A 25,740-nucleotide genomic window follows, 5' to 3' on the forward strand; every position below is an offset into this window, starting at 1 on the left:
TTGCTATAATGAAGTTCTTGAGGCTCGATAGCTCTTTAAAATAGCATCCACTATTTAGCCTCGAATGACCTAGAATTAGCTACATAGACCAGGCAGGCCTTGAACTCACAGAGATCCACCTGCCTCTTCCTCCTGAGTGCTGGGAATAGAGGTGGACACAGCTATGTCTGGTAACTCAGTCTTGCCTAGTATGACATCCTGAAAAATGGGTATTATGATTCCATTTTCTAGGGGAGGTAATTAAGATACAGGGGTTTGTTAAATACCTTGCTCAAGATTTTAAGACTAGACAGGTGGTGGCTGTGTATGTCTTTAATCCCAGCACTAGGTAGGCAGAGACAGACAGATCTCTGTGAGTTCGAGGCCAGCCTGGTCTACAGAGTGAGTTCCAGGATATCCAGGACTGTTATTTAGAGAAACCTTATCTTAGAAAAACAGAATAAAGAAACAAAAAGACGCTAAGACTGACAAGAGTGGTGCTATGATTCAAAACCAGGGTTAGTATCTACCTAACTTCTCTGTCATGGTTTCTGAAATTGGGACTGATAGTACATTCATAGGAATTTATGAGCTGCCTGGAGAAGCCTTTCAATTTAGCATTTTTAATGATTTACTTTTGTTCATTTTATGTGTATTGGTATTTGTGAATCACATACATACAGTGCCCCAGAACCTAACAGAGGGCATCAGATTCCCTTGGAACAGAGTTGTGAGTCACCATGTGGGTGCTAGGAATGGAACCCCAGGTCCTCTGTGGTGTAGGAAGGTCTTCTTTCTATGTGTTGCTTTCATTGGTCAAATAAAGAAACTGCCTTGGCTTTTTGATAGGGCAGAATTTAGATAGGTGGAACAGACCAAACAGAATGCCGGGAGAAAGAAAGCAGAGTCAGGCAGACGCCATGGCTCTCCTCTCTGAGATGGACGCTGGTTAGACTCATACTGGTAAGCCACAGTTAAGTGGCGATACACATTAATGGAGATGGGTTAAACGAATATGTGAGAGTTAGCCAATAAGAGGTTGGAACTAATGGGTTAGGCAGTGTTTAAATGAATACAGTTTGTGTGTTGTTTAAATGAATACAATTTGTGTGTTGTTATTTCGGAATATAAGCTACCCAGGCGGCTGGGAGCTGGGCGGGCTGGAAGCGGCCCGCTGCCCCTTTTACAACACTCTGGAAAAAAAGCCAGTGAGCAACCTCCTCAGCCTCTCAATTTAGCAATTTTTTTTATTTTATTTATTTATTTATTATGTATACAATATTCTTTCTGTGTGTATGCCTGAAGGCCAGAAGAGGACACCAGACCTCATTACAGATGGTTGCGAGCCACCATGTGGTTGCTGGGAATTGAACTCAGGACCTTTGGAAGAGTAGGCAATGCTTTTAACCGCTGAGCCATTTCTCCAGCCCTCAATTTAGCAATTTTTATATTTATCTTTAAAGATTTGATATAGGCAAATACCAGGTCTGGTAGACATAGCTCAGGCTGATTTCAGGCCTGGCACAGGCTGGGCAGTTATAAAATGTGTTTTATTTTATTGTTGTTGTGGTGTGTGTGTAGGGGAATTGTGCATACCAGAGCATGTGTGTAGAGGCCAGAGGACAACCCTGTGGAGTTCATTCTCTCTTTTCACCTTTCCAGGGTTTCAGGGGCTCAAACTCAGGTCCTCACACAGACTTTTACCCACTGAGCCATCCCACAGACCCACGCTGAACAATTAAAACTGTCCCAGCTAAGTGACCAAAGAACCCAGCTAGCTTCTTATATGATGACACCCTGCAGGCAACAAGAGCCCTAAGGCCAAGTTTACACAGGGATGCATAACATGTTCATAGGGGCCTGAATGGGAACAGGAGCTGGAAGAGCTGTCAGTGGGGGGCCCACAGGAGTAAAAATATAAACCTAGTCATGGTGTGGTGGTGTATGCCTTCAGTCCCAGGACTTGAGAGGCATCCTGGTCTTCATAGAGAGTGCTAGGGCAGCCAGAGTTACATAGAAAGACCTTGTCTCAAACAACAACAACAACAAACACCTCTTCCCCTCAAAACAAACAAACAAATAAATAAATAAATCCCACAAGAGCTCAGCTTGGGACTCTCTTCACCCTTCAACACAAGGGCACCTGCCCTGTTGAATCAACACTGAAGATTGGTAACTTGTGTTTTACTTGCAAATATGTTTGTAGTTGACAGGTGTGTAAAAGTTGCAAGCCTCTAGGGTTTTTTTCCTTGGTTTTTTGCCATATGTATTTGAGTTACAGGAAAACAAAAATAATATGTCAGGCTGGAGAGATGACTCACACTCAGGAACACTTGCTACTCTCCCAGAGGACCTAGGTTCAGGTCCCACATCCAAAAAGGTGGCTCACAACTGTCTGTAACTTCAGTCCCAGGAGATCCAACACCTTCTTGTTCTGGTTTTGGTTGCAAGCCCTCCTCTGAAGGTATCATATTTGGGAACAGGGAGTTCCCTTTCTGTGCCTCTTTCTTTGTAAGATTCTTCACCTGGAAGCAGGTATTTGTTTGTTTGTTTGTTTTTTGTCTTCTCTTTCCTTCCAAGTTAAATGAAGATGTTGGGGAACCCCTCTGCTGAGGTCCCACATGAGTTCTCTCCCCGCACCCCTCTCTTCTGTCATTTATATTTTATGAGACAGCGAGCCTCTAACTGACTTTGTACCTGAGGATGACCTTGAACACCTGGTGCTCCAGCCTCCACCCCACAAGTCCTCAAATCCCGGGAGAACAGGAGATAGTGAGGGCAGACAGAGAGACAAGAAACCAGAAAACACCTGGTGGCACAGGGGAGAGGCACAGAGCTGGTCCACACAGTGTCCTCAGGTCCTGTGTGTGTTCTTATTCCTTTTATTTAATTAAAAATGGTTTTTAAAACCGGGCGGTGGTGGTGCATACCTTTAATCCCAGCACTCAGGAGGCAGAGGTAGGCAGATCTTTGTGCATTGTAGACCAGTCTGGTCTACAAAGTGAGTTCTAGGACAGCTAGGGCTACACGGAGAAACCCATCTCCAAAAACCAAACCAATACAACAACAAAAGTTCCCATTCTGACTAGTTCTTGTTGATAAGGGTGGGTCTTGCTGTGTTCTCCAGGTCGGCATTTAACTCTCACTTCAACCAGCTTCCTTGCTTCCTGAAGAGCTCAGACTACCGGTGTCTAGCACCACACTCAGCCTCTAACTTAAAAAGAAGTTTATATGCTCCTAAAATTGCTATTCATTTCGTTTTTAGCACTGCATATGAGGTACATGGCCACAGTCAAGTTTGTCACTTAGTACCTCCATACAGAGTGTTGCCCTGTCAGGCTGATGTACTGACCACAGGATGCGAGTTTTGGTTCTAATTCGGTTCCTTGCAGCATCCCCCACCCTGTGTTTTCCACTCAGTTGTTTACACCAGCACAGTAAAAACAGCCAGACTTCGTGGCATTTGGCCATTGCCAGAGTTCAGTTTGCTCTTGCTGATGTAAGGCAAGGAGTGAGATTAAGCCCTGCCAAGGTCAAAGACTGGTCACATCCATGAGAAAAGCCCTTGGTCCCCATGATTTATCTACAGAGCAAGGCTGTCTAGCCACTGATGGAAATTAAAGAGGCAGTTTTAGACCTCTGCACCAACCTCAAACGAAAATCACTTAGCAGCCAACAAGTGCCAAAGCTGTCATGAAGATCGAATGAGATAATGATATGTGGGGTCGCTTTGTCACCCAGAGGCTGGTGTTTAAAATGTACCATTGTGCTACTTGCTATTCTTACTCATGTGTTCCCTCTGAGCAAGTTTCTTACCTAGCCCTCTACGATTAAGTTCTGTGTGTTTAGAAAGTGCCAAGCAGCTCTGAGTTCCAGTCAAGAGAAAAGTGGGGAGATGGAACTTCGCTGTACCGCTAGGCCTGTTTAGCCTCTTCCTTAGTCCCTCAAGCCAGAGCGCTTCATGAAATAGGGCTGAGCTGAGTTTCAAATCCAAATCTCTCCTTCCTTTTTGCTACCTTCTTGGTGTTTCTCCAAACTGTCCCTTGTCTGTCCTCATTTTCTATTTGTGTATTTTGCACATTTTCTTTATCCACTCTTAAGACTTGATAAACTAAAATAGAGTCTAAGTTTAAAGACATCATTGGGAGGCCGGAGAGATGTCTCAGAGAGTAAGGATGCTTGCAATCAAGTCTGAGACCTAAATAACTATCCTGAAACCCACATAGTCAAAGGAGAGAACCCGCTCTTGCGGATTGTGTCCTGATCTACACACACACACACACACACACACACACACACACACACACACACCATCAGAAAGTTTGGGAGCCTTCCTAGCACTGATCCATGATTTTCTTTTCAAGGTTTAGTTTTATTTTTAAATTATATGTATATGTGGGTGTATGCACATGTGTGTCCTGGTGTCTGCAGAGTCCAGAAGAGGATGCCAGGGATTCTGTAGCTGGAGTCACAGACGATTGTGAGCCCCTGATTTGGGATGCTGGGAATAAAAGTGGGATCGTCTGGAAGGGCAGCCAATCCCTTTAACTGTTGAGCCATCTCTCTAGCCTCTTGTTGGGATTCTGAGCCATGAATTTTAAAGGAGGAACTAGGAAACCTCAAGGTGGCCACACTTGGATCTTCTCACCTGGTGCCTGTGTGTGTCTCACAGGTGGCCACAAGCCCCCAGGGAGCCTGTTTGCAAAATCAACTAATCCTGCTTCTATTGTTATTCATCAGGATGGCATTCTGGGGATGCCACCTGACCCAAAAACAGAAGGGGAAAACTTTTTTTTTTTCTTTCCAAAACTGAAGTAACCTACTGATTTGTTGTTGTTGTTTTTGTTTCTTGAGACAGGGTTTCTCTGGAGTTATCCTGGAACTCACTCTGTAGACCAGGCTGACCTTGAAGTCACTGAGATCCGCAGGCCTCTGCCTCCCGAGCGCTGGGGTGGCGTGCGCCACCACCGTCAGAGTCTACTGTTATTTTATGGCATCTTGGAGCCCTCTCCCAGGGAAAGTTGTGGTCTGGGTTGTCATTGCCTAGTACGGCTTCTGTTCTGTGATAAACACCTTGACCAAAAGCATCTCCAGGAGGAAAGGGTTCATTTTAGCTTACAGCTTGTTAGGAAGTCAGAGATGCCATGGAGGAATGCTGTTTACTGGCTTGCTCCCCAAGGCTTGAACCACCTGCCCAGGGTGTCCCCACCCACAGTGGGCTGGGCCCTCCCATGTCAATCACTAATTAAGAAAATGCCTCCACAGGCTTGCCCCCAGGCTGTAAAATGGAGGCATTTTCTCAATTAAGGTTCCTTTCTCTCAAACACTCTCGCTTGTGTCAAGTGGACAAAAAACAAAAACAAAAGCGAAAATAACAACAACAACAACAAAAAACTAACCAAGACTGTGGTGTGGTGTTTATGTGTTGGAGTGTGGGGGCACCTTTCTTGAGACAAAGGTTCGAGGACAGCCAGAAGGCGTGCAGGTGGAGCTGTGAAGTCCAGCCTCTGCCTGTTTTATGAAGTTAGCGGCCGGTTATGCTAGCTAAGCAAATGTTTTCCTTAATTGTGGCAGTACGAGGAAAACAATGGCGGGCCCAGTGCTGCCGGGCCGGGGGCGTGTCCACTTCCCCCACCCCAAACGTCTCCAGAGAATGACTGCTAAAAATTAAAGCCAGGTTTGGCCTTCACCGGGTCACGTGCCCTCGCTAGAACCTGCACCAATAGGACGCGTTTCCCTCCTCCTCCGCCCCTGCCCGTCCCACTGTAGAGCTGGCTGGTGGCAGCACGAGTTTGCCCAGCGCAGCAAAGTGCAGCGCGCGCCCCGAGCGCCGTGTCCTCGGCTCGGATTTTCCTGCGTTTCCTCTTCCTAGCTAGGGGGTGGGAAGGCCGCGCGTGAGTGTGGACGCGTGCGCGCGCGCGTGGAGTGTTGGAATGGGAGGGAACCCAGCCGGCTCTGAGTGTTTTGATCCGAGGCTGCCCTTTTGACTTTGTGGCACCCCGAGTTACCACCTCCCAAGCCTGCGCGACCGCTCTGTGCCTTCAGGTACGTGTGGCTGTGAGACTGTCGCATCCCGGTGGCTTTGGGCGTGGGGTTTGGTGACCAGAGGGTGAGGCTGCGAGTGGCGCCCCACGGAGCTACCGCCGCGTGGGTGTGAACGTACAGCTTAGACTTCTGGGCGCCTACCGCCCCGCCGGCCCTCGGGCTGCAGCCTCCCGGTCCATGTCGGATCCCCGAAGGTGGCCCCGGTGCCCCGCGTGGCCGACTGAGCGGGCAGGTTACGGGGAGACGGGCACGGAGCGTGGCGGGACGGTGGGGCGGAAGCCTGCTGGGAGCGCTTGGGGATGCGCGTGGCTGGTGGCGGCTGGCACTTGGACTCGCATCGAGTGCCCGCGGGTTTTCGCGCGTGTGCCGGAAAGGTGCGTTCGTGGGGCTCGGGGGCGTGGCGCGTGAGGGATGCTGAGGAACGCCATGTCCATGTGCCCTGCCCGGCAGAAACAGCTCGGGGGAGCATCGCAACCCCAGCGACGTTCGGGGCGGGAGCTCTGGATTACGAGCGCGCGGCGCCGGAGGGTACGCGCCGCTCGTGGCCGTGCAGCGCGGCCCCGCGGGCTCACCTGGGTGCGGCCCCACCTGCCTGGCCCGAGGGGCGTGTCCGGGGCGTGCGTAGGGCGTGGCTATGCCGGCCAGGAGGAGACCCGGCGCGGGCGGGCTGCGCCTCATTCCAGGGATTCCTCGCGCTCCCGAGCGTGCGCGCGTGTTGGAGAACCCGGAGGAGAGGAGCGCGTTCCCGAGCTCGCGCGCCCCTGAGCGTGCCCCGCCTCCGTCCTCTGTGCCCCCGGCATGGCCAGGCCAGCCCGAGACGGGCAAGCGGTGAGTGCAGGGTACCTGGCCCGGGTCCGGCGACCTTAGGAGACCGGGACCCGCGGCGGATCGAGAGCGGCTGCTCGTGCTCGCGGGACGGTCCAGCTCCGGCTGACCCTGGTCCCGGGTGCGCGCACAGGCCCCGAAGCTAGGCACCGGCTGGGTCCCGGCCGCGACGCTTCTGGGCTGCGGGACGCGGCTGTTTCTCCGCACTTCCTGCCCCTTGCTCAAAAACGGGGCTGAGCGCCCTTCCAGCACTGCGTGAGGCCTCCCCGGAAAACTCCGGTCTTTGCCTTTTTTTGGGTTTTGTTTTGCTTTGCTCAAGAGTCTCGAATTCATCACACGGAGACATTGAGCCTTAGACGAGGATGACAGGACTTGCTGGGGCGGCCTCGTCGTTAGCGCTTTCCTGGCTTTGCGTTCGTCGGTTTCCACGAGATGATTAAAAAGTCGGTTTCACTTTGATCGTTGGTCCCGTTTGTCTGTTCCTTGTGTTTCCTCCTTTAGTTAATAAGAACCAGCAGCCTGGTGTGGGGGAGGTGGGCGGTCTTGGAGTGTGGAGTGTTTATCAGAACCCGCTTTAATTTTTTTTTTTCTTGAGACAGGATTTCTCTTTGTAGTTCTGGCTGGTCTGGAACTCCCCTTGTGGACCAGGCTGGCCTCAAACCCAAAGAGATCCACCTGCCTCAGCCTCTGCCTCTCGAGTGCTGGGACTAAAGGCTTGAGCCACCAGGTTCCTCAGAGCCCTCAATTTGGAAGATACTACCACCCTGGATGTGGAGTTTTGACTCCCCCCAAACCCAAGAAAGTAGGCACCTGTTTTTTTTTTTTTTTTTTTTTTTTTTTTTTTTTCTTCTGGGAACAAGGTCAAGAAACAATATAGGTCCATTTGCAGTTTAGGATTTGAAGGTCAGTTTTGCATACCATTCTGACGTGCCAAACTTTACCTCCTCTTCAGTCTCTGTGGTCATTGTTCTCTGTAGCAGCTAATTAGGAGTCCAGGCCAACAGAGTGGGACGTAGGGGAGACCTCAGGGCTGGGTGGTGCAGAGTCCCAGCTGGTAGCTGTCTTCTAGCAAAATCTTGTTTCTCTAAATGATGGATTTATGAGTACTTTACTCCGAAGATAGTTTGTAAAGCTTTTCTCCTCAGGCCGGGAGGGGGAGTTCTTGTTACAGTTACATTTTTATTTATTCATTTGTTCGATTGGTTAGTTTTTTGAGACAGTGCTTCTCTGTGTAGCCCTGGCTGACCAGGAACTTGCTCTGTAGACCTAGCTGGCCTCAAATTCAGAGAGTCTCCTGCCTCTGCTTCCCGAGTGCTGGTACAAAAGGTGTGCTCCGCCTTGCCCGGCATGCTTTGTGTTTTAACTCTAGCAAAAGTTTCCTTTTGAGACCATTTGCCTTGCCACCTGTGAATGTTTAACACTTCTGGGCCGTCTACCTTTGCTTTAGATGTGGAAGATAGAATGTGAACTAGTTTTTGTATTGACTAAAACCCAGTACAATTAAGAAGATAATTTTGCTGTAAAGAACCATGTCTGCATTCCAAACTGAATGTCATAGCGAAAACAGCTTCAGCTCATTGTTTCTGGAGACTTGAGTTCGAGTCCCGCCCACTGGTTCTGTCCCAAATAAACCTAAATATCCCAGATGATATCTAACATTCTGTTTTCTCTTTTAGTTAACATTTTAAAAATTTATTTTATATGTTTAGGTGTTTCCCCTGCACATATGTCTGTGTACTACATGCCTGTAGTACTGAGGAGGCCATAAGACCTGGCTTCATAGCTGGGGTTACAGATGTTTGTGAGCCATCACGTGGGTGCTAGGGTCTGAATCAGGTCCTCGGCAAGAGCGGTCATCGTAACCACGGAGTCCTTTCTTCAGTGCATTTTATTTTCTTCTGTGAGAGACTGACGCTATTCCAGTAAACTGGAGAGTTTCCAGAATCCAGGTGAACAATGTACTTGGAGCAGATTTGGAGTCAGGTTTGGGAAAGTCTCTGAAGAGATGCAAATGTTTCATAAACATGACTCTTGGTGCTGGTTCTCCAGCTGACTTTGCAGTGACTTGGAAGATTTCAACACTTTTTGCAGACATAGCTCTGAGAGTGAAACTTTCACCGTTAAGTATTCTGTAATGGAAAGTTCCAGTCCTTCTGGAGTCAGCCTTGTTACCCACCTCGGTGACTGCCCGGACAACCCCACAGCAACGTCTTTGTGTCTCCTAAGGTTGTGCTGTCTGCAGCTAACCCGAACAACCTTTAAAAAAGATAAAACAGGGGGCGAGTAACGAAAATAAAAGCTGTCTCGTGGGGGCTGGGGATGGTCAGGTGGGTGAAGTCTTCAGTGGAAAAGCCTGAAGGTCTGAGTTCAGATCCCCAGTACCCATTTAAAAGCTGGGCACAGGGGCTTGAGAGGCGGCTTGGGGACAGTTCCCCACCCCCACGTGGCAACTCACACCCATCCATAACTCCAGTTCTAAATGATCAGGTGTCCTCTTAGCTTCTGAGGGTCTAGCCAAAAGACTGGGCTCTATATTCAGAGAGAGACTCTGTCTCCAAAACAAATTTATTTAGGAGACAGTGAGATATGTAAATGTGGAAAGTTTTCTTGGACCTTTGAATGCAATTTTATAAAATATTGTCAGTTAAAAGTTCTGATAACAAAAGGCAAACACCTGGGGAATGTAAAGGAATTGAGGACCCTGGTGCTTTTTTTTTTTATTGCCTGAGATAAGGTGTTGGAGATAGGAGAAACTGGAGAAAGAGCAAAGTGTGTGTAAGAGCTTTTGGAGGCTTGGTGTAGTAGCACACACCTGTAATTCCAGCATGTGTCAGAGAATTGTCCCCTGAATTGTGTGTCAAATTCTAGGCAACTTGGGTAAAGGAGATTCTGTCTTAAAAAAAAATCAAACAAAAAGCCACCTCCAATGGGACATGTTAGCCAAGGGTCATTCATGGTTGTAAGGGGAACGTTCCTCGAGTTAATACAGACTACCGGTTGGAGTCTGATAGAAGACTGGGTGAGTTAAGATGAATGGTGCCAGCTGGTTGGCAGGGGTTTGTCCACCTAAAGAACAAATAGCAATGACAAGAGACTTGGGTAGGGTTGCCAGGTCTGGAAGGCACATACTGACTGCCAAGACAGGAAAGCAAGGAAGTGTTGACACTGGGTAGGAAGCGGAAATCTATGTGGGCTATAGTTTAATGGTTCTTTGGCAAAGGAGGAAAACCTTTCAGAACTTCTTTGTGTGCCTCACGCCTCCTGTCTGCTAATGAGATGTAGTCTATTGCCATTATTCCCACTTAACAGTGGTCCCACTCACCACAGTTTGTGACCTTTCGAAGCAGAGCTTGCACTGTTTGAGGTGGAGGTTGGGCAGGTTTGAGTTTCTCCATGCACACTTTCTAAAGGAGGTTCTACAGGGCGATGCTCGGGCTTGTACCGGTGAGCACGCCATGCTCTGGTGTGTGTTGGGGGAGCAGCTGGTGTAAGTACCGTGTTTTCTTTTCTCCATTTTCAGGCTTTTTGTGGATGACTTGTTTCAAACAGCCTCCAGGCGTGATGATGAAAATGCCTCAGGTCCTTCAGCTAGGAAGACTGTGATGTGCTCTGTGTAGAAAATGTGAATTGGAAGGAAGATGAGGTTTCGGGGTGCCTCATCTTTAGAGCAACGAGCTGTGAATTCCATGTTAATGAATCCACAGATATTCAGTAAGATGTATTTAAACAAAAATACACTTGAAGCAAAGCTCTGTATTGGTCAGTCAGCAAAATGTGTTGAGAGGCTGAAAGGAACTGCACTGAATATTTATGGACTTGTGTGTGTGGTGTGCTTACCTGTATGTGTATCACATGTGTACAGGGTCCACTCAGGCTAGAAGAAAGTGCTAGAATCCGTGGAGCTAGAGTTATAAATCAAGTGAGTCGTCATGTGGGTGCTGTGAACTGACCCAAGTTCTCTGCAAGAGCGTGGAGTCCTCTTCACCGCTGAGGCGTCTCTCCAGTCCCCCACTCGTGACGGTTTTACAGAACTTAATTATAGTCAGAGAACTAACTGCAGTTACTAATGGCCGTGACCAGTATTCCTAATGATACAATAGATCTTGATTTAGAAGACTTAGCTAGGACCCTTGCATAGTGGCACGTGCATGAAATTCCAACACTCGTGCTTGAAATTCCAACACTCGGGAGGGAAGGCAGAGGCAGGTGAATCTCTGTGAGTTCAAGGCCACCCTGGTCTACAGAACTACTTCCAGGACAGTTAGGATTGTTACATAGAGAAACCCTGTTTTGAAAAAACAAAACAAAACAAAACAAAACAGAAAAGACTTATCTAGGTTTTGACAGGCTGGGAGTTAAGGGCAGAAGAGGGCGTGGGATCCCCTGGAGCTGAGTTACAGGTGATTGTGAGTCACAGAGTTCACTTTTATGTAGGATGACAACAGCAGTGAGGAATGCTGAGAATTGGTAGTTGGTTAAAGTCAAGCCTTAAGCTGTTAGACACAGTAGGTCAGTGTGCGCCTATCACAGGCTCACTCTCCACGGGTTCTCTGAGAGTAATGAATGAACTTCAGCCAGCAGAAAGAATGTAGGTCAGCACCAGACGGGCTTGCACAAGGGTCACATAGTGTGCTGTGAGTCTCAGGTAGCTCACGGTCTACTTGCTAAGTCGACGCATTTGCACTGTGGAGGCTGAGCATGTGGCTGAGTGCAGAGTGGTTTCCTAAGGTGCTCAAGGCCCCTGGATTCTATTCCCAACTGTGAAAAGGCAACGATTTTTCTGGTACTAATGGCATTGTAGTGACTGAGGTTGCTAGACACTGCATGGTAGCATTGTATACCAGCTGGGTTGTCAAAGTCAATGAAAAGTCACCCCTCCCTTTCTGTGGGTCTGAGGAAGGCTGCAGAGCCTTGGGCCACTGTCGCATGAGGAAATATTAACACAGTTAAGCAGTACATTCCTTTAGGATTCTCCTTTGTTCCGTCCAAGCCCACTGAGGTCTTCCCTAGCTGACAGAGGGAGGGAGATACAAACCATGGTAGAGATGAAATGGCAGGTGCCTGCCACCTCTGTTTGAAATCCGGTGTGTCCAATTCAGAGAGTAGGAGGATGAATCATTCTAGAGGAGGCTTGTTCCCTGCAGAGGTGTCACAGGAGGGGCCTCAAGCCCTTGCAGGTAGGGGACACACCTGGAGCAGCTGAGCCATAGAAAACAGTATTGACTTTGACTGTGCTGCTTATTGTGGAGGCTAACAGCTACCTGGAAGATCCCTAATTAGGATTTTAAGTATGCATGTATGTTTTCAATTCATAGAGCATGTAGGGATATTGCCTGTATTTCAGGCATCTGCCCTGATGGATTTTCAGGCATGATGGTGTACAGATAGAAGAAGGTGGGTGTAAGTCAACGCTGGTTGAGCCCTTGACATCCTTGGTGCTTCAGAGGCTAGCCATGTGGGTCAGCCGTCCGTTCTTGAGCATACCCCGGGATGGAAAGCTGGGGTGTCAGAGACTCTACTGTGGATGTTTTTTAGTGGCCCGCCTGAGGAGAGGATGATTTTTAGTTCTGGTTGTGAGCCTATTCTTTAACGACTGAGCCATCTCTCCAGCCCAAGAGCGATTTTTAATAGACTGTAATTCCACTTTTGGGGAGGTGGAGACAGGAAGATATTTGGCCAGCCAGTTTAGCCAAATCAGCAAGGTCTAGGTTCAGTGGCAAACCCTGTTTCAAAAGATAGGGTACAGAGTGATACCTGATAGGGGTACCTGGTGCCGACCTCTGCCCTCTGCATTGCATGTGCATGATCATGTGTACACACATAGTCACCACACAACACACACACATATTTTTTTAAAAGTAGTAAATGCAGGAAGGGGGGTGAATGAGGAGAGATTGACTCATCGGTGCCAAGTTACAGAGGGGAAGACATGCTGGTGTTCCCGAAGGCTGAGATTAAAGGCGAGTGCCACCATGCCTGGCGTTATTGTCTTTAAGGGTTGTATTAGTTCCTGTCCTGTTGCTGTCATAACATGTTATGATCAGGAGCATCCTGGGAAAAAAAGGCCTTATTTTGGCTTACAGGGTCAGGATAGAGACTCCTGCAGGGCAGGCATGGTGTGGTGGGAGCTGGAGGCTGACTGATCACATTTTATCCGGAAACAGGAAGCAATGAGAACAGTGAGGCAACAATGAGAACAGTACGGACCGTCAAGGTCGCCCTTCAGTGATCTTCCCCCAAACAGTACTATAACCACGGATTAAGTGTTCAAATACAGGACCCTATTGGAGTGTGTGTGTGTGTGTGTGTGTGTGTGTGTGTGAGAGAGAGAGAGAGAGAGAGAGAGCGCATGCGCACATATTCTTTTAAAATTTACTTTTATGTTCAATTGGTGTTTTGCCTGCATGTATGTCTGTGGGAGGGTGTCTAACGCTGGAAGTGGAGTTATAGACAAGTGTGAGCTTCCATATAGGTGCTGGGAATTAAACCCGTGTCCTCTGGAAGAGCAACCAGTGCCCTTAATCACTAAGCCATCTCTCTAGTCCCTGTGTATGCACATTTCTTGTTCAAACCAGCACTGGGCAGGGGACCTGGGGCAGGGGACCTGGGGCAAAGGTAAGTGGCTGGCCATCCCATTGGCTTTGAACAGCCACAGAGCAAAGCTTGGCACACACTGGCCTTTCGTGAATAAGTTGGTTTTCTGATCCTAGTGCCCTGTCTGTATTAACAGATGGTGCAACACAAGGAGGAGAAAGAAAAAAAAGGAACATAAATGGAACATATCTTTTGCAAGAAAACAGAAAAGGGTGGTCTGAGATGCCGTGGATAGGGAGGATGTGTATTACAAGAAGCTGGGTCCTCATGGAGTTGTGATTGCCTGTGGTCTCTAGATTTTGGTGACAGTTTGGCCCGTGTCTTAGGGTTTCTATTGCTGTGACGAAACACCATGATGTCCTTTAATCCCAGTCCTCAGGAGGCAGAGGCAGGTGGATGTCTGTGAGTTCAAGGCCAGCCTGGTCTACAAAGTGAACTCCAGGATAGCCAGGCTGTTACACAGAGAAACCCTGTCTTGAAATAAACAAACTAACAAAAAAGAAACACCATGACCAAAAAGCAAGTTGGGGAGGAAAGGGATTATTTGGCTTACATTTGTACATTGCTGTTCATCACCAAAGGAAGTCAGAATAGGGACTCAAACAGGGTAGGAACCTGGAGGCAGGAGCTGATATAGAGGTCATGGAGGGAGTGCTGATAACTGGGTTGCTCAGCCTGCTCTTTTATAGAACCCAGGACCACCAGCCCAGGGGTGGCACCACTCAGTATGGGCCGTGGGCCCTCCCCCGTTGATCACTAATTGAGAAAACGATGTACAGCTGGATCTAATGGAGACATTTCCTCAACTGTGGCTCCCTCCCCTCTGATGACTCCAGCTTGTGTCTAGCTGACATACAATCAGCCAGTACAGCCTAACTCTTCATTTCAGCTTCCTAGTTAACCAGTGTGGTCTGCTGTGGGAAAAGCTGCTCCCAGACGGGGAGCTCACCTTTTGTTTTCTGTGCTGTTACAATCTGCTGTTGGATAGAAAGAGAAGAGGTCCAGTGAAGTCCTCTATGCTCTGGATGGCCAAGAAGGTCACCGTCCTGACAATACTCACACTTCTGGCTTGTGCTGTTGTCTCTTATTGGAGGGGGGTGAGTTCCCACCAGGGGAATGATTTGGACTGCTGATGAAACAGGGCCTGCAGGAATTTGGGGGTACTTAACCACGTGCAGCTGGAAGTTGGGGAACCATCAAGTACCCCGGGACAGTCTAGCATGTGGCCAAATGATAGAGTGGCAGGAACTTCAGGCAGCCTGACTGACTTCTGCTGTCTCCGCCTCCTCCAGTGACCCTGCTGGCTAAAGCTGTCCAGGCTGGCGAACTCTACGTGGAAGGTAGATGTAGTCCTCCTTGGGTAGAGCCCAGCAGCTCTGTGCCTTCCATCATGGAACTCTCCTGGAAAACTTGCATGACACATGCCTTAAATTCTGTTCCTTTCTTTGGGAAAAAATAAATCACATATCTGTCATAATTTTGTTCTCAAGGCCGGTGCTGCTGTCCCCTTGTGGGCTGAAAGGGCACAGATACTTATTTTGATGTAGAAGGGCAAAATGGCTTTCAGGTTTGTAGTTAGACATCGTGGTAGCATTGGGTGCTCCCAAGTTTTAATAAATAGCTTCGGAGTTGGAGACCCCCTCTTCCCTCATAGGAAGCTGACTGGAGACAAGATAACTTTAGGAAAGAAATGGGACTGGGAGAGAAAATATATGAGCCTTTTCTCTCTCTCTCTCTCTCTCTCTCTCTCCCCCCCCTCTCCCTCCCCCCCTCCCTCTCTCTCCCTCTCCCCCTCTCTCGCTGCCCATACATGTGTATTCTGGTTCTGTTCATCTTGGGGTATGCCTGCATTTGACAGTGGCCATGAAGAAAGGCTACAGGACTGTGAGAATGGGCCTGTGTCACACTGGCATGCTGTTCCTCTCTCTTGTGGGCCTGTGTCACAGTGGTGTACTGTGTTCCTCTCGCTGCAGTGCTAGTCCAGGTGTCAGCATGCCGAACAAGTCTCTGTTTGGTTGTTGCTATGCTATAGTGTAGGAGCAGAAGAAGACAGCCTTATGGGGCTGCACCTAGACTGCCTTGCAGTTAGGTCTTGAGACTCCTCTGCACTCTGAACTTGAATCGGTTTTGAGAAGCATGGAGATGAGCCAGGCAGCCATTCCCTCATGAAGATATTGGACTGTCCTCCTCCTCTGCCCTGATTCCTCCCCTCTGTTAGGTCTGCCCTCTTCAGGGAGACCACCCTAGACCATCCTGTGAAAATTTGTGGCTGATACTGGCCTGTTTGAGTCATTTTTCTCTTTTTCTCACAGGAAATTACTTTCTGTTTGTTTTTACTGAGTCCTGGGGATCGCGCCTTGCTCTCCTGCTGACCTGCATACCTGGTCCACATCGTCAGTAGGAACATTCGCTGTTATTTACAGTTTGCTTAATATGCTTGTACATGTATTGACATTTTATTTCCTTTTGGTTCTTGTTTTGGAATAGGGTCTCATGTAACACAGAATGGCTTTAAACTCTCTTAAATTATCTCCATGTATGTGCTGTTGTGGATATGTGCACATGAATGCAGCTGCCTAGGTAGAGCTGCTAGATTCTCCAGAAGCCGAAGTTGCAGGTTGTTGTGAACCGCTGGGAACAGAGCTCAGGTTCTGTGCAAGTGGAGTATAAACTCTTAACCTTCGAGGCATCTCTGCAGCCCCTGAACTCAATTTTCTTTCTTGCCTGGCGCTGGGATGACAGTATGGACTCCCTTGTAGAGCAAATGCTTCAAAAGCCCGTTCCCTGTTTGTTCTTATCTCACGTCAGGCTCCCACAGGTGTCCTTTTATTAAGTGCCTCAGCTGCTTTCTCCGTCAGCCATTCAGAATCCACCGTAGTCTCTGCGGGGTTTGGCTCATGAAATGGTTTGTAATTTCGCACAGCTGTTTGTAATCCACCTTCACCCTAGGTGATCTTTCGGGGATGCTTCAGGTTAGCAGGGTGACCTGAGGTGGGGCAAGGACTGGTGTGCATCCCCTGTCCCCTGCAGAGGGCCCAGCCGCACAGTAACAGCACAAGCAGGAAATGCTGCCCACCACAGTTTGCTTCAAGAGCCTCCAAGTGAATTTATCATAGACAAACTCTGTCTTCTTCTGTTTTGTTTTCCTGGGTCTGCAAGATGGCTCAGCACTTGCCACCATCCCCGATGACCTGAGTTCTATTCCTGGGACCATTCCCAGGAAGGGGAGAACCAGGCTGCCCTCTCACTCCCACATATATGCCATGGATGAGCACCCGGGTGTGTGGGGGGGAATAAATGTGAGTGGCTGTGCAGGTACTGGGAGTGCTCTTCATGACTGAATCATCTCAGAGCAGTGCTTTGGAAACCCATCCCTGCAGCTTGAGTTCTTGGAGAGTTGTGTGCCACACAGAACACAAGGTTTTGGAGGCAGCTGTGTGTCTTTCCTGTTCCCTTTAACACCAAGTACAGACTCTGTGTGTACTGAGTGAAGTCACACTGCAGGATCAAGGAGTGATGGCTCCTTGGAGGCCTGAAGTATTTCTATTAGGAAGGAAAGCCCAGCTGGCACACACTGAGGGACCTTCACAGTATTAGTAAATGTTGACTAATACTGAATAAATAATGCTGGCTGTCTTTAAAAAGTGGCGCGCGAGCTTTCTCTCCTAGTTCCTGAATTAATAGTGTGTGTTCCCGTGATAATTGAATGTGCTTATTTATTTGGTGAGGTTGTTTTATTCAGAAAGGGAAACTGGTCAGAACCAGCCTCGTTTTTTTAGGGATTCCTTCTCCCTTTAAATCTCTGCAGCCTCTGCTTTTACAGCTACGTCCATAATCTATGGGAACAGTTGACTGGAAGTCCAGTGTCAATAAAAGCCTGGCCATCTGGGCTGGGGTAAGGTCTGTGTAGCATGCAAGGTTGGGGTTCACTGCACGGGACTGCAGAGCAAACAGGCTTGTAAAACACCAGGGTACAGAAATCAGCACTAGTCATCACAAGGTGCACGACACCGGGAAGATTCCTGTTGAACTCAAAATGCTCTTTGACTCTCCAGAAGGCCCAGTGTTTCAGGCACACACTGCGGATTGAAGCTGCAGTTTCCTGGCTGCCCTGTAGCCCTTGCTGTTGTTGCTCATTGACTCTCAGCTGGGAAGGCAAAAGTAGAGAGTGGTCCAGTGGTAGTGGTTACTGCAAGGACTCATAAATGGCGGTCATCACCGCCACCAAACCCTTAAACTGGTGGCAATGCCATGCTCACAGACAGCCTTTGTTCACCAGACTTTTTATGGAGTGTGCCTGCACAGGCTCGCTATGAATGAGCGTAGACATTTATAAACACAAGAGACTTGGGCGTGAACATTCAGTGTCTCTCCTTAGAGCCCCAGCAGGGTTCCTGTGCCTGGTGACTTAGCCCCAGTTTCTGTTCCTTACCAGGGCCCTGCTGTCTCAGCTGGCAGGAAGAGCTTCACTCTGGAAGAGCTGTCTGTGGCCGATGGAGGAGTTGCTTTGCGGACCACTAAAATTATTTTTGATTCTCTTTTTGGTGCTGGACTTGAATCCAGGGGCCTTGTGTGTGCTAAGCATGCTCTTCGGGCTGTAACCCCAGCATGCTGTTCCCTACCAGAATTCCAGATGAGTCTTGCAAGTTCTCTTTGCGAGTTTTGTTTTCTCAACTCTTCTTCTCCCCTTCAGGCTCACCCAGGAATGGAGACGCCGTTGGATGTCTTGTCCAGGGCAGCCTCTCTGGTGCATGCTGATGATGAGAAACGTGAGTGTCCTGTGCCAAGTTAAAACTCCCCGCTTCTCCACCTGGTTTGTGAATGTGTCTTGATAATTTTGGTTGCCAAAAAGATAACTGTGTTTTCCTCATTCTTGTTTCCAAATGCCAAGGAATGGCTAATTTGTATCTGTTTCAGTTTAGAAGATGGAACCCAGGACTTGTGCATGCCAGGCAGGTGCCCCACCTCCAAGCCCCATCCCAGAACATACATTTTTAGTTGCTTCTTTGGTTGCTAGGGCTTGAGCTATAGTTTGTTCTCTTGTATCTTGTTCTTTGAGATCATCAATGAAGATAATTCTTTGGTTTGAGACAGTGTCATATTGGGTAACCCTGGCTAGCCCAGGTAGGATTCATTGTGTAGCCCTGAAGTCACAGTGCTGAGAGCAAAGGTGTGCATAACCCTTGCCTGGAGCTCACTGAGTCATGCCCTCATAGCGTACAATGCTTGCTGTTAACTGTTGGGCCAACTTTTCTGATCCTGGTTATATGACCGAGGATGGGAAGTGATGCTGTGGAGCTGTGATGGGCTCTCGTGTGTTTGGTGGGAACCTTTGTTTTCACCTCCTGGCGGGGAGCACCCATGTCCTCTTTCCTCCTCCATGTCAGGGCCTCTCCTAGTCTTTGATGTTATCAAGGGGTCCTCTGTGCACACCCCTTCCCCTGTCTCCTCCCTTCACACAAGGTCATCGTTAGAGGAGTGATTGAACAGGGTAGTCACCAACCCTGCCCTCCCTCGCCCCCCACACTTCCCTTTCCCCACCTCTTACACAATTCCCAGGTATTGAGCTTTTGATCACTGATGTGTAATTACCCCTCCCCTGGGAAATGGAAGCTTCAGGATGCAGAGTGTCATTTCCAAGGCCATGGGGAGAGGCAGCTCCAGTGACTTCAGAAAACTGCGTGGTGTCCTAAGATGGCAGTACGTAGGCTGACTTGAATAGCTGTCTGGGATGTGTTGCGCACTGATGTGACTGATGGAAAAGTTCCCTCTAGGTAGCACTTGGCTTTCTGTATGTTCATACCCCAAGACAGTGAAAATAGGTGTGTGACCCTTCGTATCCTTGTGTGTGGAGTTGAAGAATTTCTTACCTGCTTTGCCTACTCCTGTCTCAGGCCCCTCTCTTCCCAATTCATGAATCACAGTTCCAGGATCCTTCCAACCTACCTAGGTTCCAATTTCACGAGTAATGATTCTATAAGGGTGAACATGACCATGAAGTTCTTGTAGAGCTTAGGAACATATTTTTGTAGAAACTTAAGGTGAATAGAAGAGGTGACAAGTATCCAGGGCAGAGCCACCATCACAAAAAGGATGACTACCAAGGGAGAGGACATCTTACTCTTTGCCCATGAGGCCCTGGGCTGGAAGTGTTTTGCAGAATAAGAGTGAATCACAGAGAAGGCTACAATGCTCAGGGGGTAGACTCAGGAGCATTTCTTACCTCTGATGATCCAGTTGGTTCAGGAATGGGCTGGTGTGCTTCTATAATCCTCCATGTTCCCCACATAAGTGCATGAGAGTTCACAGACACACTTGACCCTGACGCCCGACATCTCTCACTAGATTTCTTAGACTTATCTGGACCAGCCCAGCCCGACTCAGCTTACTCTGCCCTAGATTAATGCTATTTTGGCTTTTGTTATAAGTCGCTCTTATACTTGAGGGGTGGCTATCCTTCTCCCCAACACTTTTTTAAAAGCTTGTGTGTGTGTATAATCTGATTTGGGTGTCTCATTACGAACACAGAACTGTTTCTTGAGATCAGCTTCTCAGTACATTTCGGTGACCCAAATGAGTCTTTCCACATTTCTTCAGCTCCAAGAGAACCGAAAACTTGGGCCATTTTGGAGGGAGTGATTGTTCTGGCATTTGGGAGCAAATGAACGGCTCTTGTGGTAAGTGATAGCCTTAAGGTTCCATGAGGTCATCCAGCAGGGAATAAAGGCAATATCTGAGGACACCAGCAAAAGTAAATGGAGAAAGGGAGGTTTTGTGGTAACAGAAGCTTATCTGGGCATCCTGGAAGGAATAAATTTACCCAAAATAATCATTCTGCCATTCATGAGACTCTGGTTAATTCCATGAGCCACTAGGGCACAGATGAAATGGACTCAGAGAAATACAATTTGAGGCTTCCATTTTTATTCTCTTTGCCTGGGAGAAAATCTCTTCTTGGGGCTTGTTCATGCTGAAGTTAGGATGCCCTTAACTTTTTTCAACTCTTTATCATCTAGTAGTTTTAAAAAAGTGACCCTCCCTCAATAAAAGGTGATCAAAATAGGGGGACCAGATACCTGGCATATAGGATAATAATACTTTTGTATCTTTACTTTTATATTTGTTTGTATATGTGTGGGTATGGGTGTGCCATGGCACACACGACTTACTGACATTGGCATTGTTTCTCGCCTTCTACCTTATGGGTTCTGAGGATTGAGCCAGGTTTATCAGGCTTGGTGGCAAGTGTCTTTTTCCACTGTATCAGTTGCTTCCTGTTGCTGTGATAAAACACCATGACCAGTGTAGCTTATAGAGGAAAGAATTTATTTGAGCTTGTGTTTCCAGAGGGTTAGCGTCCATAATGGCGGGTATAGCCTGGCAGCAGGCTGCAGGCCATGGCAGCAAAAATATGGAGCTGAGTGCTCACACGTTGAACCCCAGTTAAGAAGTAGGGTGTGTTAACTTGAAATAGGCAAGACTAAGCCCAGATCCACCTCCAGTGACATATTTCCTCCAACAAGGCAACCCCTAAACCTCTGCAAACAGTGCCACACCAACTGGGACCAAGTGTTCAACTGCCCAAGACCATGGGAGACATTTCTTATTCAAATTGCTACACCCAGGATCCATCATTAGGGCTCCTACTTTGGTATCTTTTATACCTCATCTTATTATGATATTTACAAAACATTTTTGATACTTTTTCTTGTATATCCTAGTGTGAAATTTTATGGTTTGCATGCTTCGGTTGAAATCGTTTGAGTAACTCTTTTCTGAGAAATCTGCAACTGTGTTTTGGGGTTCATCTTTCTCTCTGAATCTCTCTCAACCCTTACTCTTAAGCTTGTACTAAAATATTTTAATAAACCCATCTCCACGTTAAAAACAAACGTGTTTTTTTTTTTTTTTTTTTTTGTAGTTGTTATTGAAATGGTGTCCAGGCTGGACTCCAGTGATCCTGCCTCAGCTTCCCATGTAGCCTATTTGTGCCATTCTACCTAAGTCAATAATTTTAAAAGTATGGCTTTATTTATTTATTTTTTTAAATTTACTATTTTCATATATCTGTATTATGTGTATGCTGTGTGAGTAAATGCCACTTGGGTGCAGGTGCCACAGAGGCCAGAAGAGGGAGTCAGATTCCCTGGAGCTGGAGTTATAGGCAATTGCGTGTTATCTGAATTGATCTCTGGTCCTCTGGAAGCGCAGCATGTACCTGCTCTGAGTGGTACTAGATTGTACCATCTAGTCAGCCCCCCGGGGGGAAAGCTTTATTCTAGGGGTCTGTGTGGAGGGCACATGTGAAGAACAGCATGGAGGACGCACTAGCACACCTGACTCATACCTGCCCTGCTGGCTCCTTCGGTGAAGGCCCTTGAAAGGTGACTGATGGCTGAGGTGTGAGCCACCAGAGCCCTTCTCAGGAAGGAATTCTGAGGAGTTCAAGTGGAATCTTTTATCTCTCTAGGTTGATGCTTATTTTGCCTAAAAAGAAAAGAAGCAGAGGCCTTTTAATCCCAGCACTGGGGAAGCAGAGGCAGGTGGCCCTCTGTGAGTTTGAGGCCTGCCTGGTCTACATAGTGAATTCTAGGACAGCTTGAATTACATAGTAAGACCCTGTCTCAAACAAGAAAGGAAAGAAAGAAGGAAAGAAAGAAAGAAAGAAAGAAAGAAAGAAAGAAAGAAAGAAAGAGGAAAAAACAAACAAACAAACATTCTGCCCCAGTGAAAATGCACTCCCAGCATTTTCTAAGTGTGAGATTTTGCCATCTTCTTTTGGCCCCACATCACACCAACCTGTGCGGGGATGGTATTTGCTCCTTCTCCTGTGTTTTCCTCTCAACATCCAAAGTTGTGGATTTTGAACAGTTTGAAGATGGAATCTAGTGCCAAAGCAGTTCGTGTCATTTTTGACCCCATGCCCCGCCCCCACGGATCCATCCCTGAAAAGCTCTGGAGAGAGCCCCACACATTGATTGCACAGTGCAGCTCTGGTTAGGCCGGCCCATTGTGACGAAGATAAGGTCCACGGTGACAGATCGCAGTTTGAGTAACCTTGATGGCATCATCCTGCTTTAAGGTAAATTTCTTCTTATATACTAGTTGAATTGACCAGCATATGGGCTGTGGAAATGCAGCTAACTGTGGTACTTGACCCATCAGAAGTGGACCTGAGCAGATGACCAGGAGGCAGTTTCTGATGAGATGTAGTATATGAGAATTGTACACAGGCGCACCCCAGAGCTTAGACTGTGTCTGCCCGAATTATGGCTCCATGAAATGGGAGGGGATGTCAAATTGATCAGGAAGTCCCTATCTGGGAAGTGGCCAGTTGCCTTACTGTCTGTTTCTCTGTAGTTTACAGATTCCTGGTTTCATTAACTTGTACATCAGCAAAGCAAGATCTCAAAGTAGTCCCTTGTAACCAAAGACCTGAATCTGAGAGTCTGGATACAATCTCTCTGCCTGCCAAGGGCGAGTTCCCCTCTGCCTTGTGTCCCAGGCATAAGCATACAGCGTTTGGTGCACATGACAGGCACTTAAAAATTTATTGGCAATAAAATAGCCAGTGGAGTGGCTTCTCTCTGAGGAATTGATTTATTTAACACCAATGAAACAAACTTATAATGATCATTGTAGTTGAAATGCACAGATTCTGAGCCCCACCCCCACCCACCCTGTTGTATTTGATAGCACACTGTAGTTCAGAAAACATTTTCTTTTGATTTTTTTTTTACAGTGAGAATATGTAAGCAGGCTATCTTGCAAATACCAGAAAATTAAATTTATAGAAGCTAGATACTGAATTCAAGATTAAAACAAAGAAAAATAAATACACATCAGGCAAAACTCAGCATGATCTCTCCCTAACGCACAGTCCTCAAAAGAACAACTGTTAGCAGGGTGTGGTAATCCCCTTTTGGAGGTGGAAGCAGGAGCATCAGGAGCTGAAGGTGGTCCTTGGGTACTGGTCTCGGTCAGAAGCACTGATGGATCAGGCTAACCTCTGCTGAGTACTGCAGAGCTCTTCAGGACTGGGTGTCACAGGGTGCGGAGGAGCCCTTTCTTGCTCTCTTTTATTAATTTAAATTGCTTATTTATTCATTTATTTGTTAATTTTTTTTAAGAGATAAAGTTTCTCTGTGTAGCTTTGGTGCCTGTTCTGAAACTCGCTCTGTAGACCAGGCTGACCTCGAAGTCACAGAGATTCTCCTGCCTCTGCCTTCCAAGTGTTGGGATTAAAGGCACGCGTCGCCACTGCCTGGCTTGTTTGTTTATTTTTGAGACAGGGTTTCTCTGTCATAATCCTAAATATCCCAGAACTTACTTTGTAGACAAGGCTGGCCTCAAACTCACGGAGATCTACCTGCCTCTGCCTTCCAAGTGCTGGGATTAAAGGCGTGTGCCACCACCTCCTGACTCAGTTTCTTTTATTTTTAATGGTGCCTGGAGCGCGCTAGGCACACACTCCCAACACTGAACACCCTCTACCACATAAGCTTTCTTTTGCTTCTTAACTAAACACATAGGATGAGGTAGTATTCTGAGCTTGCTTAAGCTGCTTTCAGTGTGCGGGCAGTTACCCTAATCAAATTTGCATCCCAAGCTAGGCATTTAATCAGAAGGGCTACCCTCCAGAGGCAGCTATTTAAAATCTGCTGTTTTTATAGTTTCATATCAGATCAGATTAGCATAATGAGTGTTAGAAATGGATCTGTGCTGTGGAAAAATAAAGTGGCTTGTTAATTAGCATAATGGATGTAGAAAATAGCATTGAATAGCTCTTCAGACACTGGAGGCCGGGTTATATTTCTCTTAGATGAATATTTCTCAACCTTTTTGGAAACCCATGTTTTTCTTTACTACACATAAAAAATGTTACAGTCTATTTTCATGTTATTTGCAATTCAAATTAAAATGTCAGCGCCAAGAATCCATGGAAGAAGTACTTGAAATTTTTTTTTACATTTCCTTATTTCATATTTCACATTTTTATGTGCATGAGTGTTTTACCTGCATGTATGTGCAGGCACCACATGCATACCTGGTGCCCACAGAGGCCAGAAGGATCCCCTGGAGCCATGTAGGTGCTGGGAACCTAGCCTGGGTCCTCTGGAAGAGCAGCCACTCTTCCCCACTGAGCCATCTCTCCAATCCCCCAGTGAAGGACTTTTTGCTGTTTGGTTGGCTGCTCTCCTTCTCCTGGTCTCTCTGGGCATTGTGAAGAGCCTCTGCCTTAATCAGATCTGATTGCGTGTCTCCTCCACCATCCCTGACTTGTCAGTGTCCCTCTGCAGTACCCTGCCTAGAAGGACTTTTTATATGCAATCTGGTAAGCACGGTGCACCCAAGACCATCTCAGCTTTTAAGTCATCCATGAATTCTGGTAGCTGGGGGACAGAGGTATTGGGCAGGCTGGTGTTCTTGCAGAGAGGCAGCCGGAAAGGCAGCCGTCCTCAGCTGCAGTCCAGCTCCAGCAGGGCTGGCTCAAGAGCCTTCTGCCTGTGTCTCAGTTCCAGCTCTAGAGAAATCCAGTCAGTGGTGGTAGGGATATTTATGCCATGGCAAGTGCCTGGGGCTTAATTTCCTTTCCCTTTGTAGAGACTGATTGTTTTTTTATTGATTTATTTGTTTCACTTGCCAGCACACTCTGGCTCCAGCCAGTTGCTTTCCCATGGGTTGTGGGGTTAGCATTGTCAAATTCTGTAATTGTTGAGGAAAAACTGCTTTTATGCAAACGTTGTTATGCAAAGTTATGCTAATTTCACAAGTTTTAGAATTTTGTGAATTCTTTAGCCAGATTGGACTTTATAAACGGCTTCTAGTCACAGAAGGTAATGGTAGGTAGGGGTTTTTGCCCTTCCCATTTTAAGTGCTAGGAAATCAACCTAAGGCGTCACGTGTGCAGCCCCCGAGCTGTGCCCTCCGTCTTAGATTTCTTTTTACAGCTCCCTCTTTTTTCCTGAGACAGGATTTCACTATGTAGCCCTCCATGGCCTGGAAAGCTCTATGTTGACCAGGCTGGCATTGAACTCACAGATCCACCTGCCTCTGCTGAGACTAAAAGCAAGTGTGCCATGCCCAGCCTTACTGCACCCTCATTGCTGCTTTCACGCTAGTTGTGATGACAGCAGACCTGTCTGTCTGTCTGTCTATATCTATCTCTATCTGTCTGTCTGTCTGTCAATGACAGGGTTTCTTTGTGTAGCTCTGGCTGTCCTGAAACTCACTCTGTAGATCAGGCTGTCTTTGAACTCGGAGATCCGCCTGCCTCTGCCTCTTGAGTGCTGAGAT

General features: G+C 47.4%; 1 protein-coding gene across 2 annotated transcripts in view; it reads left to right on the plus strand.

The window, feature by feature from the left end:
- The first annotated feature begins 5,778 nt into the window (after positions 1 to 5,778).
- The window catches only part of Vgll4 (vestigial like family member 4), a 109,634-nt gene continuing 89,672 nt past the window's right edge, over positions 5,779 to 25,740 (plus strand). The window contains exons 1-2 of one of the 2 annotated variants that reach the window (XM_087904416.1): positions 5,779 to 6,024; positions 18,137 to 18,212. In XM_087904416.1, the coding sequence (XP_087760542.1) occupies positions 18,149 to 18,212 (64 nt within the window). In that variant the 5' untranslated portion in view covers positions 5,779 to 6,024; positions 18,137 to 18,148. Of the gene's footprint in view, positions 6,025 to 6,704; positions 6,853 to 18,136; positions 18,213 to 25,740 lie in introns of those variants that run through there. The other variant, XM_087904414.1, reaches the window with a different exon arrangement.

Source organism: Myodes glareolus, chromosome 3 (assembly GCF_982192425.1).
Source record: "Myodes glareolus chromosome 3, mMyoGla1.1, whole genome shotgun sequence".
Classification (NCBI taxonomy): Eukaryota; Metazoa; Chordata; class Mammalia; order Rodentia; family Cricetidae; genus Myodes; species Myodes glareolus.